This window comes from Gracilinanus agilis, chromosome 2, assembly GCF_016433145.1.
Source record: "Gracilinanus agilis isolate LMUSP501 chromosome 2, AgileGrace, whole genome shotgun sequence".
NCBI lineage: Eukaryota > Metazoa > Chordata > Mammalia > Didelphimorphia > Didelphidae > Gracilinanus > Gracilinanus agilis.
In genome coordinates this window covers 169,175,788-169,194,440 of record NC_058131.1, presented here as the reverse complement: position 1 = coordinate 169,194,440, position 18,653 = coordinate 169,175,788, and the positions used below count along the sequence as shown (strand labels likewise).

The window sequence follows — 18,653 nt, the reverse complement described above, 5'->3', positions numbered from 1 at the left end:
GATATCCAAATACAAAATTCCAGAGAACTATAAAAAAGGTAAATAAGAAAGAGAAAAAATTTAAGGGCTTCAATAAGGTCAAATTGATCATACTCCTATATGGAAAATGATATCTGTAACTTTAAAAATTGTTTTTATTATCATAGTAGATAGAAGAAATATATATATATATATATATATGTATATATATATATATACACACACACACATAGGCAGAGGGTGTGGCATTAAGCTGGTTAGGGTGATATGTAAAAAATGATGAAAAAAGAGGATTATACTAAGAGAAATGCAAAGGAAGAGGCAAAATGGGATAAATTATACCACATAAAGAGGTTTGTGGTGATGGTGAGGGGAGAGAATACTATAACAAGAAAGGGAAGATGATAGTGGTGACTAGTAATACTTAAACTTTATTTTCATTGGAATCAAGTTAGAGAGGGAAGAGCAGCCAGATTTATTGGGGTAGAGAATCCTATCTTAACCTATAGAGAAGTAGGTGGGGAATAAAAAGAAAGAATGCTGGGAAGGGGAGTAAAATAAGGGAAGGGAAAAGGGGGACTTATTAAAAGCAAAACACTGGTGTGGGGGGGGGAAGAGTGTAAGGAAAAAGGTCAGGATTAAAAGAGGAAATCAAAATGATGGGGAATACATAGATGATAATCTTGACTGTGAATGTAAATGGGATGAACTCACCCATAAAACAGAAGCAGATAGCAGAGTAGATTAAAAACCCAAATCCAGTGTTTACAAGAAACCCGCAGGTAGACACAAACAGGGCAAAAGTAAGAGGCTGGAGCACAATTTATTGGACATCCACTGAGAAAAAGATGACAGGAGTAACAATCATGATTTCTGACAAAGCTAAAGCAAAAAAAGATCTGATTAAAAGAAATAAGGTAATTCCATCCTGATAAAAGGCAATATAGACAATGAAGAAATATCAGTACTCAGCATATATACACACAATGATATAGCATCAAGATTGTTAAAGAAGAAATTATTAGAGCTTAAGGAAGAAATAGGTAGTAAAACTTCACTAGTGGGGGACCTCAACCTTCCCCATCAGATCTAGATAAATCAAACCAAAAATAAATTAGAAAGAAGTAAGAGAAGTGAATGAAAGTTTAGAAAATTTAGAGTTAATAGATATTTGGAGAAAAGTGAATAGGGATAAAAAGGAATATACCTTGTTTTCAGCCTCACATGCTACATATACAAAGATTGACCATGTACTAGGGCACAAAAATATTGTAAATAAATGTAGAAAAGCAGAAATAATAAACGAAACTTTTTCAGATCATAATGAGAAAAATTATAATTAGTAAGGATTCATGGAGAGGGTCTTATTCTCCATAACTGGTGGGTTAATAATAAATCATAGAAACAATTACTGATTTCACTGAAGAGAATGACAATGAGGAGACAACATATTAAAATTTGTGGGCTACAGTCAAAGCAGTAATCAGGAAAAAATGTATATCTCTGAGTGCCTGTCTCAACAAAAAAGGAAAGAGGAGAGCAATGAAGTGGGCATGCAACTAAAAGTCCTAGAAAAATAACAAATTAAAAATATTCAGATGAAGACCAAATTAGAAATCCTAAAAAATCAAAGGAGAAATTAATAAAATTGAAAGTAACAGAACTATAGAACTAATTAATAAGACCAGGAGCTAGCATTTTGAAAAAACAAATAAAATAGATAAAGTATTGGTTAATCTAATTTAAAAATGAAGAGAATCAAATTCACAGTATCACGAATGAAAAGGTCAGTCTTACAAAAATATAAATTGCACAGATTAACAAAAGAGGAAATAGAATACTTAATAATGCCACCTCAGAAAAAATAAATTGAACAAGCCATCAAGGAACTCCCTAAGAAAAAATCTCCAGGGCTAGATGGATTCACAAGTGAATTCTATCAAGTATTTAAAGAATAACTAATCAAAATACTCTATAAACTATTTAACAAAATAAGGAAAGAACTAATCTTACCAAATTATTTTTATGACACAAATCTGGTACTGATTCCCAAGCCAGAAAGACCAAAAACAGAGAAGGAAAATTATAGACCAATCTCCTTAATGAACAAAAATGCAAAAATCTTAAATAAAATAGTAGCAAAAAGACTCCAGCAAGTTATCACAGGGATTATTCACCATGACCAGGTGGGATTTATACTAGTAATAATATTAGGGAATACCTTCCACATAGTTGACCATATTAACAAACAAACTAATAGAAATCACATGATAATCTCAATAGATGCAAAAATAGCCTTTGACAAAATATAACACCCATTCCTATTTAAAACATTAGAAAGTATAGGAATAAAAGCACCTTTTCTCAAAATAATAAGCAGTATTTATTAAAAACTATCAGAAAGTATCATCTGCAATAGAAGTATTCCCAATAACATCAAGAATGAAGCAGGCATGCCCATTGTCACCACTACTATTTAATATCATACTAGAAATGCTAGCAGTAGCAATTAGAGAAGAAAAAAATTGAAGGGATCAAAGTAGGCAGTGAGGAAACTAAAATATCATTCTTTGCAGATGATATGATGAGAATCCAAGAATATAAACCAAAAAACTAGTGGAAATAATTAACAATTTTAACAAAGTTGCAGGGTACACAATAAACTCACATAAGTCATCTGCATTTCTATATATTTCCAATAAAACTCAGCAGCAAGGGTTAGAAAGAGAAATTCCATTGAAAATTACCCTAGACAATATTTGGGAATCTATTTACCAAGACAAACACAACTACAAAACATTTTTCACACAGGTAAAACTAGATCTAAACAGTTGGAAAAACATTAATTGCTTATGGGTAGTATGAGTTAATATAATATAAATGATAAACTTACCTAAATTAACTTACTTATTCAGTGCCATACCTATCAAACTACCAACAAATTTTTTTATGGAATTAAAAATTATAACAAAGTTCATCTGGAAGTACAAAAGATTAAGAATATCAAGGGAGCTAATAAAAAAAGTGAAGAATGGAGGCCTAGCAGTACCAGATCTTAAAACTGTACAATAAAGCAATGATCATCAAAATAATATGGTAATGGCTAAGAGATAGAAGGGTGGATCAATGGAATAGACTTGGGGTAAATGACATTAGCAAGTTAGTGCTTGACAAAACTAAAGATTCTAGCTTTGGGGACAAGAACACACTATTTGACAAAAACTGCTGGGAAAACTGGAAAACAGTATGGGAAAAATTAGACTTAGATCAACATCTCACACCTCATATCAAGTTAAATTCAAAATGGGTAAATGACTTAAATATGAAGAGGGAAATTATAAGTAAATTAAGTGAACATAGAATAGTATACCTGTCAGATTTATGGGAAAGGAAAGAATTTAAGACCAAACAAGAGAACATTGTAAGTTGTAAAATGAATAATTTTGATTATATTAAATTAGAAATGTTTTGTACAAGCAAAACCAATGCAACCACAATTAGTAGGAAAGCAACAGACTGGAAGAACATTTTTATAACAAAACTCTGACAGAGTTTTAATTTCCCAAATATATAAAGAACTAAGTCAAATTTTAAAAAATCAAGCCATTTCCCAATCGACAAATGGTCAAGGGACATGAATAGACTGTTTTCACAGCATGAAATCAAAACTATTAATAATCACATGAAAAAGTGTTTTAAATTTCTCCTGATTAGATAAATGCAAATCAAAACAACTTTGAGGTACCACTTTACACGTAGCAGATTGCCCAACATGACAGTAAACGGAAACAATAAATGTTGGAGGGGATGTGGCAAAATTGGAACACTTATGCATTGCTGGTGGAATTGTTAATTGATCTAACCATTCTGGAAGGCTATTTGGAATTATGCCCAAAGGGCTTTAAAAGAATTCATGCCCTTTGATCCAGCAATACCACTACTAGGTTAGTACCCCAAAGAGATGTTAAGGAAAAATGTTTGTAGAAAAATATTCATAGCTAAACTCTTTGGGGTAGCTAAAAATTAGAAAATGAGGGGTTGTCCTTTGATTGGGGAATGGCTGAACAAATTGTAGTGTGTGATGATGATGGAATACTATTTTGCTATAAGGAATGATGAACTGCTTGATTTCTATATGAACTAGAAAGATCTCCATGAACTGATACAGAGTGAAATGAGCAGAACCAAGAGAACACTGTACACAGAAATTGAAACATTGTGGAATGATCAAATGTAAACCACTTTGCTTCTAGTAGCAATCCAGGACAATCCTGAGGGATTTATGAGAAGTAATGCTATCCATATCATGAGAAAGAATTATGGGAGTAGAAACGCAGAAGAAAAACATGTGATTTATCACTTGTTTATATGGGTATATGATTTGGGGTTTTGGTTTTAAAAGATTACTCCATTACAAAAATGAATAATATGAAAATAGGTATCAAGTGATAACACATGTATAACCCAGTGGAATTGCTTATTAGTTCCTGGAGGGGGAGCAAAGAGGAGAGGGAGAGAAAATGAATCGTATAACCATGGGAAAATATTAAGAACAAAAAACAACAACATATTTTTTGGATTCTGCTTTCTGATACATTATCCTATCTTCTTGTTTTATGGTGGAACTCATCCTATTACTATTCACAGTCATGGTTGTTAATGATGTTATTCCTTCCATCTTATTCTAATATTTTTCCTTTTCTTTGTTTTCCATCCCATCTTTATAATGGTGAAGAGAGCAGAGAGAGGAGTCTGTTCAGCACTAGTGCTCTGGGTTTAGTGCAAATATGCTTCTGTTTCCCTGACGCTTTTCTTGTTCCATAATCTAGAGTTCAATCCTTTCTTTTATATTAAAACTCTCTTTGAGATCTATTCTCCATAGTTAAAGATTGTTTTCCATGATTAGTATCTTCCTTAATATCCCTCTTCCCCTACTTTTTCCTTTCTCTTCCATTTTCCTCTTCTTTCTTTTTAGTGAAAACATTTCAGCACTCAACTGTGTGTTTTTGACTCAATGTGATATTTTTCTTGAATTTACTGATAAGGGCTTTATCTTTGTGGAAGAATTGTTGGGGAGAGCTTAGCTATACTTCTGATTACCAAAACTATCTTGTTCTCTATTTTCATGATGCTACTTCCCCAAGGGTGAAATTATCCTATAGATTAACTTGCTCTGACAGTGGAAGAGCAACAGCTGCTTTTCTCACTATTTGAGAGGTACTATTAGATCAGTAAATAGATTGCATTAATAGATGGTAAAATGTGAAATTCTGCTTTTCTGTTTTCTATTCCTTTAAAATATATAAAGTTTTACCTGGAACAGAGCTGAGTTCTGTAAGGAAATAATTTGGTCATTCTTTCATAGCTTACAAATTTGGACTTCTCTTTTTTACTTTATTCTCTCATCCATTTAATTACCAAATCTCATTACATTTTCACTGTGTTTTCTATGAGATCTTTCTATCTCTTCCTCCCACTACCAATATCCTAAGTCAGACCTTTATTGCTTCTGTTCTGTGTGACTTTTTTTCCTCATTAATCTTTTGGCTTATTTTGACTGCTTTGATGAACCTCATGGTTAGAGGTACTACTGATTTATGAATTTCTACCTAAAGAAACGAGGCTAAGTAGTGGATCCAGCCCATATTATTATTAATGTTATTGCCATCATTGCCAAGTGTCTATTAAAACTGTAAATGCCACTCACATTTTGGGAGTCTCCTTTGCCAAATGGAAGAAATTTTATATTGTCACAATTTTTCAATGTATTAGTTAGTTTTACTGTTTTTTCCCCTCTTTTTTCTCTTTTGAAAATATTCACATCCAGAGAAAGAACTGTAGGAATAGGAATGCAGAAGAAAAGCATGATCGGTCACTTAGTTCAATAAGGATATGATTAGGGTTTTGATGTAAAAAGATCACTCTATTGCAAATATGAATAACATGGAAATGGGTTCTGAACAATGATACATGTATAACCCAGTGGAACTGCTTGTCAGCTTCAGTAGGGGATAGGGAAGAACTCGAGGGGGAGGATAATGAATCAGATAACCATGGAAAAGTATTCTAAGTAAAAAAATATATTTTGCTGTAAAGGATGACTATCTGGAAAGGAAAGATACAGATAGAAATCTAGGTGATAAAAGATAAAAAGGTAACAATAAAGATGTATTTAAAAATAATCCCATGAACATAGAACAATCCATTGCCTGAAATATCATAAAAGTTATGGAACAACTGGTCTCTGTCTCTGGGCTCTCCCATCACTGATGCAGCCATCACACCATTTTTCCTAAGATACAGTTCTAAGTTACATTGTTCCTCTGCTCAAAAGCCTCTGGTGACTCTCTTGATTACTTAATAAAATACAAATTTCCTAGCCTGACACAGCCTTCTAAAATCTGATGCCTGTTTGTTTTTCTAGTCTGATTAGACATATATATTTTCCTGTGTTATGTACTGAAATCAAATTCTATTATCTTTTCTCCAGTATCATCTTACCATTTGCTATTACTATGTATTTGCAGGTATTTGTAACATGCTTCTTCATATTCCTAGTTCTTGAATTCTCTTCTTTAAAGTCTGACTCAGATAATACCTCTTTAATGAAGCTTTCTTTGATTTCCTGCCACTTGATATGGTCATTACCTTCTCAGATATCTCATGTCAATCTTCTTTATATCTATTATATACTTATTCTAATTTTTCTTAGAGTTAGTTATGTACATCCTAAACTTACTCTAATAAATTACAAGTTCCTTGAAGGAAGGGTCTCTGTCATTCTGGTAAGTATGCCCAAGGTTTAAACTAAGCCCTTTAACATGGTAGGGGCTTAATAAATGTTTGTTGAAATGAATTAAACCTTGTATTCCATCTAGATTTGCTAGTTCATTGTTCATTTTAATTCTTTCATTTTCCCAGCTGAATGAATTATTTGACATTTAATAGTGTTGTTTTTCTTTTTCATTCTTTTAGTATCCAAGAATATTTACTCTCGAGGCACTTTCAGTTGTTATTGCTCAATTATTGGCTCATAGCATGGGAATAACTTATGATGATGAAAGATGTCAGTGTCCAAGCGCTGTCTGCATAATGACCCCACAAGCAGTGTAAGATTTTTTTACCAAATATCTATCACATTATGTCTTTGTTTTACATATAGACATATATACATGCACATATATATGTTTGTGTGTATAGTATCAACTAATATTTTAATTGTGGAAGGAACTGATACTATTCATTTATAGTGTTGACCAACCTTTTCCCCATCTAAATCAAACCATGTCTAGTGGAAGCAGATGTTGCATACAATCTGTATATTTTCTTTTTGTACCTTCTGGCATAGCCTTATATTCAGGGATGAACTTTTGGTCTGGTCATTAAATATGTCTTTAATTAAAAGGAATAGGCAGATTTACCTGTCCATTTATAATACCGTTCTGTCCTTCACTACTGTATTTATTTGCATAGTGGATGGATACACATTTTGTGCTCCTTGAACCAGGCAAAATAAAGGAATTTGATCCTTATATAAGACTGATTATTATGAATATTTACTTAAATGCCAGCATCAAGCTTTCATAAAATAATTATAGATGTAATTACTGAAATGGATTCTGTGTTTGGAGAATGAAGGAGCTGAGCATTGAAGTAGGGATAAATAGTTAAGATAGTTAAGTCCTTAACCAAAGTGAAAAGGATTCTAAGATGAGCCTTCTGAACTGTGACAGTAAGCATATTGGTACTGGGCAATTTCAGAATTTAAGGAGGCAGCCAGACTATTCTTAATACCTTGGTGCCTCCTTACATTGCAAGAAGATTGATCACAAAGGTGACTGGCACTAAGTATAGCAGTTGGATAGTTCCCAAGCTATTGATTTGGTTTCATTTTTCTGTTATTTTCATCCTTAAAATTATCTCATTTTTATCAATCCCTTTTGTTTTTATAGCATATTTATTTCTGAATATATCCCTTTTCTTTCTGTAACTCAGTGAATCATCCCTTTCATCAAAGACTTGAGCATGAAGAATAACAAGATTTGGTTTATTTTAAAGACAAAATAAAGAATAAAAGAAAAATAAAGACAATAACTAACTTTATCCCCACAAAAGTTCTTCTTGGATGCCTTATGCTAGGATAGAGTTGTCCCTGGGTTTCTGTGGTACCAGCTCTGGTAGTGTTGTATGTGTTGGGCAGGAGCAAACCTGCTTAGTGTTGGGCTCCTTGAGGCCAGGGCTTGGCACACAGCAAGTACATTATCAGTGTTTATTGACTGACTGTCAGTAGAAGTTTAACTACTTGACCATAATGGCTTTTAATTATTAGATCACAGATTTTGGAAGCAATATTAGAGGTCATCTGTTTTAATTTCCCCATTTTACAGATATGGAAAGGAAGGCTCAGAGCAGGGAAGATCCTTGCCCAGGTCCACCTGGTGAGGTAGGGGTAACAGTGAGTTTGGAACTCAGCCCTTTCTGACTCCTGACTCCAAGGCCAGTACTTATCCACTATGCATGGCAGCCTCTGACATAGATGCAAAATAGATGCAAAAAATGCAAAACATCTTTTGTTTGTATGGATCTTTTCTGCATTTGACTCCTACCACTCTGGTTCAGGCCATCATCATCCATTATCTGGACCATTACAAAAGCCTGCAGGTGGATATGCCTGCCTATATCTCTCCCTATTTCAGTCCATCGTGAAGCACAGGTGTGATCATGTTACACATGCCCCTTTTTTCCACACCAACCCCTCACTCAATAAACTCCTGGAACTCCCTACTACCTCTAGGATCAAATAAAATATACTCTTCATAACCTAGCTCCCTCCTGTCTTCTTATACTTTTCTCTTCAGTCCAGTGATACTGACCTCCACAAAGACTCTCCCAACCTTTCTTCTCATGCCTTTTCTCTCATTTACTTCCTATTTACATTTTATATGTAGTTTGTACACATTTATTTGCTTGTAGTCTTCCTCATTAGAGTATGAGCTTCTTTAGGTCAGCAATCATTTTTTGCCTGTCTTTGTATCTACAGTATTTAGCACAGTGCCTAGAACATATTAGATGCTTAATGAATATTTTTGTACTGACTGCTTCAATAAGAATTGTAGAATGATGAAGAGAGAATGGGGAAGGCACTGCATGTGTCAAGCCCTGAACAACATTACTAAAAAATGAAACTGACTTTATCTTGACTGACCAATGTATAAGTTCCCAGTACTGGGAGTAATTTTAGATTATTTGTGAGAAAACCATATGCTAACCTGCTCAAATTGAGAAGGCACACTGTGTACAGCTGCAGAGGTTTTATCAGTGCCTGAAAAAAGTTATTGGTGCTAAAAAAAAGAATCATGTATAAAAATCTCAATAATGGTTTTTGTAATTTTTACTTATACAATATCTTTCATGTATTTTTCCTTCTCTCTACTAACACAACCTCCACTCTAATTCAAGACTTGAAATAACCCCCTAATCAGTCTTCCTCAAACAAGTTTCTTCTGATTCCTTCTATCTTCCACAAAGCTGCCAAAGTGAATTTCTTAATGCAAAAGCATGACAAGATCTTCCTCTAATTGCTTCTCAAAACTCCTTTACTGATATCTCTAAAATCAAATGTAAACTGTTCTGTTTAGCATTTAAAACTTGACAACTCAGATCTAAACAACTGGAAAAAATATTGATTGTTCATGAGTAGGCTGAGCCAGTATAATAAAAATAAATCAATCAACTCATCATGAATCAAAATGCATCAAGAGTCAGAAAAAATAATAATGAAAGGCTTCTGGAAGAGTAAAATAAATGTGAAGGAAGATGGCCTAGCAGTACTAGATTGCAAGCTAGATTACAAACCAGTAATCATCAAAATAATTTGGGAGTGGCTAAAATAGATTACTGGATCAATAGAATAGATTAGGTACAATACAAAGTAATAAATGACTTTAACAATGTAGTATTTGATAAATCAAAAGATCCAAGTTTTCAGGACCAGAACTTGTTATTTGACAAAAACTGTTATGAAAAATAGAAAAGGGTATGGCAGAGACTGGGTATAGATCAATCAATAACTAACACTCTACCCCAAGATAATGTCAACATGGGTACATGATAAAGACATAAATGGTGATATCATAAAATAGGGCAACATCAAATAGTTTACCTGTCAGATCTATGGATAAGGGAAGAATTTATAAATAAACAAGCAATTGAGAGCATAATGGGATGTAAATGGATACTTTAAATGATATTAAACTAAATTTTCATATTAAAACCAATGCAACCAAGATTTGATGGAAAACAGAAAGCTGGGGGAAAAATTTACAGTAAACAATCTTTTTAAAAAGTACCACATCTCAAATACATAGAAAACCAAGTCATATTTATAAAAATGTCTTTTTTAACTGATAAGTAGTCAAAGGCTATGAATAGGAAGTTTTCATTGAAAGAAATCTATTTCTAGTAAAATGAAAAATGCTTTAAATCACTCTTGATTAGAGAAATGCATATATTAAAACAACTCTGAGATACTATCCCTTTACTTATCAGATTGGTCAATATGACAGAAATGGAAAATGTTAAATGTTGGAGGGATTGTGGGAAAATTTGGACAGTGTTGGTGGAGTTGTGATCTGAACCAACAATTCTGGGGAGCAATTTGGAATTGTGTCCAAAGGGCTCTAAAACTGTGCATACCCTTCAGTCCAGCAATACCAGTACTAGGTCTATATTCCAAAGAGATTAAAAAAAGAGAAAAGGACCTATTTGTACAAGAATATTTATAACAATTCTTTCTGCAGTAGCAAAGAATTGGAAATTAAGGTAATATCAATCAATTGAGGAATGGCTGAAAAGTTGTGCTTAATGATCATAATGGAATACACTATGGTGCTATAAGAAATTAGGAGGTGAAGGATTTCAGAAAAACTTATATTGACTGATACAAAGTGAAGTGCCCCAGACAGTGTTGAGTTAGTAAGCAGACAGACAAAATGTCAATCATATGAATTCCTTTCCTTCTCTCACTTTTTGTGGTATGAACTACTCTTCCCTCTTGGTATAAGTTGCTTTCTTCAGCTAATCTCTTTGCCCCTCCTTACTGGAGAACCTTTTCTTCAAATCAGGAATCATGAAAACTATAATGGTCTTATCCATCTCTGTACCAGCCTAGCCAGTTGCTACTTAGTCATTGCTACTTTATTCACCTAGAGAAACTTGGCAAAATTATTCCTCATGCTTTGTATCAGTAACTTGTCTTTTTTATTCCAAGTCCTCAGCAAGGAATACTTCCTGGAAAATTGCCATAATTTTTTAAATACTATTTTCTAATTAATTAATTAATTTAGAACATTTTCCCATGGATACAGGATTCATGTTCTATCCCTCCACTTTTCCCAACCCTCCCCCCCAATGGCTGACGCACAATTCCACTGTGTTTTACATGTGTCATTGATCAAGACCTATTTCCATATTATTGATATTTGCATTAGGGTGCTCATTTTGAGTCAAAATCCCTAATTATATCCCCATTCACCTATGTGATCAGGCAGTTGTTTTTCTTCTGTGTTTCTACTCCTATAGTTCTTCCTTTGAATGTGGATAGCGTTCTTTCTCATAGGTCCCTCTTAGTTGTCCTGGGTCATTGCATTGTTGCTAGTAGAGAAGTCCATTACATTTGATTTTACCAGTGTATCTGTCTCTGTGTACAATGTTCTCCTGATTCTGCTCCTTTCATTCTGCATCAATTCCTGGAAGTCATTCCAGTTCACATGGAATTCCTCCAGTTCATTATTCCTTTGAGCACAATAGTATGCCATCACCAACAGATACCAAAATTTGTTCAGCCACTCCCCAATTGAAGGGCATACCCTGGTTTTCCAGTTTTTTGCCACCACAAAGAGCGCAGCTATAAATATTCAAATTGCCATAATTTTGACTCCTCTCCCTTTCCAAGAGTGTCCAATCATCATCACTTTGCTACATTTGAACAAGAACATATTTATCTTAGTAAGATAGGTAGTTATCAGCTTTATTACATTTGCTAGTTTAAGAGAAAAAATTAATGTTCAAACATAGAAGAATAATATGACTTATAATATACAAAGATTAACTTTCTGATATCCCTGAATAAATCCAGAAGACTTCCAAGAGACTTATGGGGCATGGGGTCTTTTTTATACAGATCACCCCTGAATATGCAATTTAAAGATTCAAGTAGATCTAGGCAGCTACAAATTAGAGGAAAAGAAGGCATTTTTCAGAAGATTTTATAGAGAAAGAGAGGTTAAATCAAAAGTTCTTTATCAGTTTCATATTGTATTGATTGTATTGATATATAACGTATATATTGTTTCATATTGTAGTTATTTCTTAGACACCAACAGTGGACTGACCAGGTAGCTCTGATAACCTGGCCAGGTCACTTTATAACTGTGTCAACTTTGACCCCCAATTCTCATTCAACCCACATATCTAGTCCATTGTTAAATTTTGTTTCAACTTAAAAAAAAAACAACATCTTTAGTATTAATGTCCTCATCATTCCACTCACAAAACCCCAACCCTAGTTAACATTCTTGCCTGAAATAATTGAATAGATTGTGGGAATAGTCTTCTAATTGATCTCTTTACATCAAGTGTCTCCTCACTCTAATCTATCTTCCACTCAGCTGCCAAATTAACTTTCTTAAAGTGTTGTTCTGACTATATATCCCTCTGATAAGTGAGCTACAGGGACTTTCTATTACTTCTAGTATCAAGTATAAACTTTTCTGTTTGGTATTTAAAGCTCTCCCTACCTTTCTGCCTTTCTAATCTTCTTGTACTTCCTTATCCTCAATGTAATCCATTATGTATTTTATATACATACATATATATATAGTATATATGAATATAATATCTAAACATTTTATAGATAGATATATAGCTCCCACAACCACCAAAAAAAGTGCATTTTCTCATCTCTTCAGAGCCAAGCTTAGTCATTATAATTATTCAATATTTAGTTTCATTTTTTCTATTGTCATTTCTATTTGCCTTATGGTAATCATTTTTTAATATAGTTTTGTGGTTCTCTTTTTTATCAGTTCATCAAGATCTTCTCATGCTTTCTTGAATGCTCTATAATTATAATTTCTTAAAACACAGTTGTGTCTCATTACATCAATGCACGATGATTTGTTTAGCCACTTTGTCTGACATTTTCTTTTATTTAGAACTTAAACTAAAAAAGAACATTTCCATGTACAGAGCTGGGGATAAAAACATTCCATATTGAACTGTGAATTTTAATTTTATGCTACTTAAAATACATAATAAATGTTATGTTACTTTCAAAATTGTTCTGATTATGCTTCCTTTGGAATTTTTGTGCATTGAAAAAAAATGATGGCCCTCATTTTTGGTTACATTACTATGGCTAAACTGTACTTTCCTATTGTCCCTTTACCCAGTTAGAAAGCAAGAGAACAAGAAGAGAGGAGAAAAATCTTTTGAAACTATAGTCAAGCAAACACATTCCTACAGTAAACATTTCCAGAAATGTAAAATCTCTGCACATTGTGTCAATCATCTTCCTCTTATATACTTCAGCACAAGCAGGCCCATTGGAAACATGGTTGGTCATTACATTGGTCAGAGTTTTTAAGTCTTTCAAAGTTATTTTTCCTTTTAATATTTCTATTCTTGTGTTAGTTATTCTTTTAATTTTCCTCACTCTGAATCAGTTCCTATGCCTAGGAATATCTGAAATTATCTTCATCACATTTAAAGGCACAAAAAATATACCCTTGCATTTATTGACCAAAATTTATTTAAAAATTCCTCAGTTGTATAAGAGTCAATCTAAAGCCCTTTTTAAAGATTCTAGTTCTTTTCTTTTCTTTTTTCTTACTCTTCTCCCCTCACTGCATTTAATCATTAGGCTTAAGAAGTTTGTTTTGCTTGTGACTATTCTCTCTCTGGTATTAGCATTCCTCTAAACCTACTCTCCTAATTGTTTTTCAGCTGACTTATTTCTAGACCAAACTAACTTCTTCTGAGTTAAATTTTTTTGTATAACTATTTTTATAATGAATAATATTCTCTAGCAATTTGATTGATTTTATATTTTTATTTTGTTTATATTTTTGTTAGATTTGTCCAAAATTGAGAGAGGGACATTGAAATCCCCCAACATCATCACAGTACTATCCATATATTCTTATAAGTCAGTTAATTTTTTCTTTATGTTATTAGGCATTTGAAATATATTAGTTTAATATCTATGCTGGTTTGCTATTTTTGGTTACTTTCACCATAATGCAGTTTTTGTTTATCTCTTTATGTTGTGAATTTTTGTTCTTGATTTGCCCATTATTTTTCAGTGTTTTTCAACAGGAAGGTCGTTAGAGCATTCTCTAGTAATCTATCTGTCTAATTATTTCTTTATTACACTAAGTCCAGTTCTTTTTGCTCTATCTTTAATGGAGAGAACAGCTGATTTCTGAGTAAAAAAGTTAAAAAAATTGAGAAAATATCTCTCCCAAACATAATCAATATAAACTGTTAATTATAATGCATGTTTACAAAATTTAAATTTCTCATTTATTACTGAGTGAGAGGTATTCTGGCATGAGATAAATATATAGCAATCTCATTTTCTAAATTGATGACATATTTCAATGAATCTCTTATTACTTAAAATATTTAGTCATATTCAGAGAATCTTTTCCCCTCCAATCTGAACACAATAAAGTTTAATTTGCTATCATTCATCTGTAAGCTTAAAAATTAATATACAATATCTCTAAGTATTATATTTAATACAATTTATTAATAATCACTTGAAGTGAAAGGAATGTAAAAAACTAGAGTAAAGAGGGAACTAACCCAGCCATTGTCATGAGAGAAGAGAGAAAGAGGGTGGAGCTACACACTACTTATTTACAAAACATGAGGACACAATGTGAGGATGGAAAAAGAGGAATTTTGGGACAAGAAAAAGAATTCTGAGAGATGGAAGTCTATAGGGTACAGCATTCTAATTACACATTCCCCCTTGTGATCCTTTGGGAGACCAGTCTCCCCAATGGATCATGGAAACATAACTAACATAACTTTAACTAAAGGTACATAAAATATTATAGTTTTTAAAGGGAAATTACAATAATTTGGGGATAAAAGGGAAACAAAAGAGAAAAATAACAAAACCAATGATTGCTACAATTGACAAAAACCAATTTGGGGCAATTCCCTTTGGCATAAGAGTATACATTGTAATGCATGGTTGCAGCAGAAGCTTTTTGCTTTTGCAAATCAACTGTAGCAGCTCTGGCAGTTAGAAGTTTTAGAATGTTCATAGAAAAACAGTTGGAGCCTGATACTATAAATAGTCCTGAAGTTCCAGCTGAGGGGCTATTGCCTGTTGGCTTTGGGGGCTTTTGTCTTTTTGTCTTTTGTCTTTTGTCTTGTCCAGTGCCTTTGTCTTTGGGGGATTTGGACCTAGCCTGATTTCTCTGGACCTCTCCCTGACCTCTGTATTTTACATCCTGTTATTCTCCTTGGATTTCCCCATTGGGCCCAGGGAGGAAGGGTGGTTTGGTGGTTGGACATTGTGGGTTTAGCTTCTCTAGGCAAGAAGGACATCCTAAATCAAGCCACCCCCTTATTTAGTGATCTGATAAATACTTTTACTTTAGGGCAGTGAAACCTTCCTGACTTGGAGAGCCAGACTCTCTCAGTCTGACCCTCTCTCCTGTTACTCTACCCCCAGCACCAGTTTTCTCCATAGCAGCAGTTACAAAACCCTTAAAACCCTCTTTCCCTCAGTCTATCCCTGGCATCAATAAATCCCCTTTGTTATTTACCCAAAAGCCTTTGGTGAATAATTGTACTGAATACTAAGGCAAAGGTTAAAGAGGGAAGAAAATAACATTCCTTTATTTCTTGAGGAAAACCTAGGGATCCATCTTGGGCAGGAAGTACCCAGCCAAGACTTCCTGCAGACATTCAGTTTCACTGGCAGGGAGGAGCCTTCTTGACTCCTCCCTCAAAAGACTTTAGAAATTAACAAGAAAAACCCTTTCCCTGCCTAAAGGATCCAGCCTATTTCCTCCCAGTACCCTCTGTCTCTAGCCTCAGTGACTAGCCTATTTGAGCAGCCCCTCCTGTATACTCCCATTCATTCCCTTACCTTCCTATATATTACCCATTCTTCCCTTAACTCAACTATCCCCTTCCTTTATCCCTCCTCATTATCAACATTTTCCCTATTTCTTTATAATAACATTCAAAACAAATATATTCAACCCCTCAAAGGTCAATTCATCATATCCCAAAGTTAATTGGATCTTTTGGTGCAGTATGTGGTTTCTGCAGGCATCTTCTTGGCACCTTCTCTAAACAGTTCAATTTCTGGATTTGGGGAGGTAACAAGTTTTTTTTTAAACCCTTGTACTTCGGTGTATTGTCTCATAGGTGGAAGATTGGTAAGGGTGGGCAATGGGGGTCAAGGGACTTGCCCAGGGTTACACAGCTGGGAAGTGGCTGAGGCCGGGTTTGAACCTAGGACCTCCTGTCTCTAGGCCTGACTCTCACTCCACTGAGCTACCCAGCTGCCCCCTGAAGTAACAAGTTTTTTATCCTAAATTAGTCTCAAAAGAATTTAAACTTTGCATTATAGAATAATAATACATTCTCCTCTGAGGAAGATATTGACAAGCACAGGGATCACCCAAGGATACATAGCTAATTTATGAGGTATATGAATCAATTGGCAAAAGAAATCAAAAACATAAAAAACCCAAATAAAAGAGAAAAAATAACTTCTGGATGAAATATAGAATATCAAAGTTGTATGTGTAAAAGTTCTAAGTAAATGAAAAATAAACCTACAACAGGTCCTTGAATCAAGGCCCAATTATGTACTTACCCCAATCAGCAGCCAGCACTACAGAAATTTTGCCATACCATGAAAGACAGAAAAGGGACTAGATTTTAGCAGCAAATGGGAAATAGCATTACCTGGTCTCATTTTACCTTTTCTCTCAGAGATACGGGAGCCAGAATGGCAGCCAAAGTGAGGTACTTGATAGAAGTGTGGCTCAGGGAAGTCCTGCATCTAACATATGTCAAAGAGCCTCAACCTTTAACCTCAAGCAAGTTCAAGTTCTGGCTCAGAATGTCATCAATACCATTGGGATTGGTTTTGGTCTATCTGACCGTGTGCTTGATTGGCACTATGCAGGTTCTCTTTGTGCTTCTTTGGCACTTTGCAGTGACTCTTTCTGTATTTCCTTCTCCTAGAATCAGACACAATCATTAAGCAAAGTCCCATAATTTTTAAACAATGAATGGCAAGTTTCCATAGTCTAGGCTTTTAGGTATGCATTTATATTAGGGCTAATGGACATTTTAAACTTACCCTAGTGCAAAATCACAAAACCTTAATACTGGTTACATGTGCTTCAAATACAAAAAAAAGTGATAAAAAAACCCTCAAATACTATATTGAACATACAAGGAAAAAAATAAAAATGTTTTAAAAATAAAAAATATATAGCTTACAATCAGTGACACACTGTGTCAGCGAAGGAGAGATAAAATATAAAGGTTTCTCACCCAAAAATGAGATTCATTTCCTTTTTAACTTGGCCATAATTCACAGTATGAGTGCAAATGATTTTCACAAAGTAACAGCTTTATAAAACAGTAGTATAGCAGTTAATGCACATCCAAAGAAATACCAAAATTCCTGGAATTCACAATAGCCCATCTAATGACAATAGTAAATAAACCCACTATCAAATAGGATTCACATGAGCCTCTATATAGCCACTTGCTGTATGACATTTAAAAAACCTTATGAACTCATGGATACTCATCACAAGTTCTACAGATCTAGTCAATCTTTCAACCTTGGAAAAGATATTTTAACAAAATCTATTACTACCATCATTCCAAAATTTAGCAGAGGATCCTAGAAAAATGCAAACTTCAGTAATATTGATGAAAACCTTTTGGGGTCTAAAACATCACCAAGAATCTAGTTCATTCTGGTGGAAGGGGAGAGTAAGCTGAAGAGTTAAAACTAAAAAAATCATACAGAATCTACTAGGCTACCTGAGTAATGCTCCCTTTCTAGAGCCATCCAGAAGTACCATGCCCCCTATGAAAACCTTCCCACCTCCCAGATGAGATTATAACCTATTTCAAGGTAACTAAGCCTCTTGAGAAACCTCCCTCCCTGTGGTATGAGACTGTAACAATGTAAAAGACCTGTCTCCAATAAGTCCCACTCATTTCACAGGGAGCCAAGGACTAAATAGTGAAAATCACTTCAGATGTCTCATCCATTACATTTTTAACAAATGTGGAAGTGAAGAAATACAACAGTGCCATTGCACTTTTCTTCAACTATAAATGGACCCTTACCTCTTATTACAAAGAACTTAAAGGCAGGCAAATGATCAATCAGAGGTATTAATGCTACTAAATATCTAAAAATCATGTTTGAAGACCCCCTAAAATCAACTGCGATATTTAGCTCATTAAATTCTCCAAAGGTTGTATACAATTGTAACCAGTTTGATGGAGTCCCTCTATCATCTATGTGACAATTAACTAAGGCAAAATGGAACAAAAGGCTATATAAGCAACCTGTGACACCGATGGATCAGGTGACAAATTCGACATCC

General features: G+C 34.0%; 1 protein-coding gene across 1 annotated transcript in view; it reads left to right on the top strand.

Annotated features, from left to right (window-relative positions):
* LOC123234855 (disintegrin and metalloproteinase domain-containing protein 2-like) overlaps positions 1-18,653 on the top strand; it is a 123,324-nt gene that overhangs the window by 43,122 nt on the left and 61,549 nt on the right. The window contains exon 11 of the mRNA XM_044660850.1: positions 6,955-7,088. Within this exon, the coding sequence (XP_044516785.1) occupies positions 6,955-7,088 (134 nt within the window). The remainder of the gene's footprint in view (positions 1-6,954; positions 7,089-18,653) is intronic.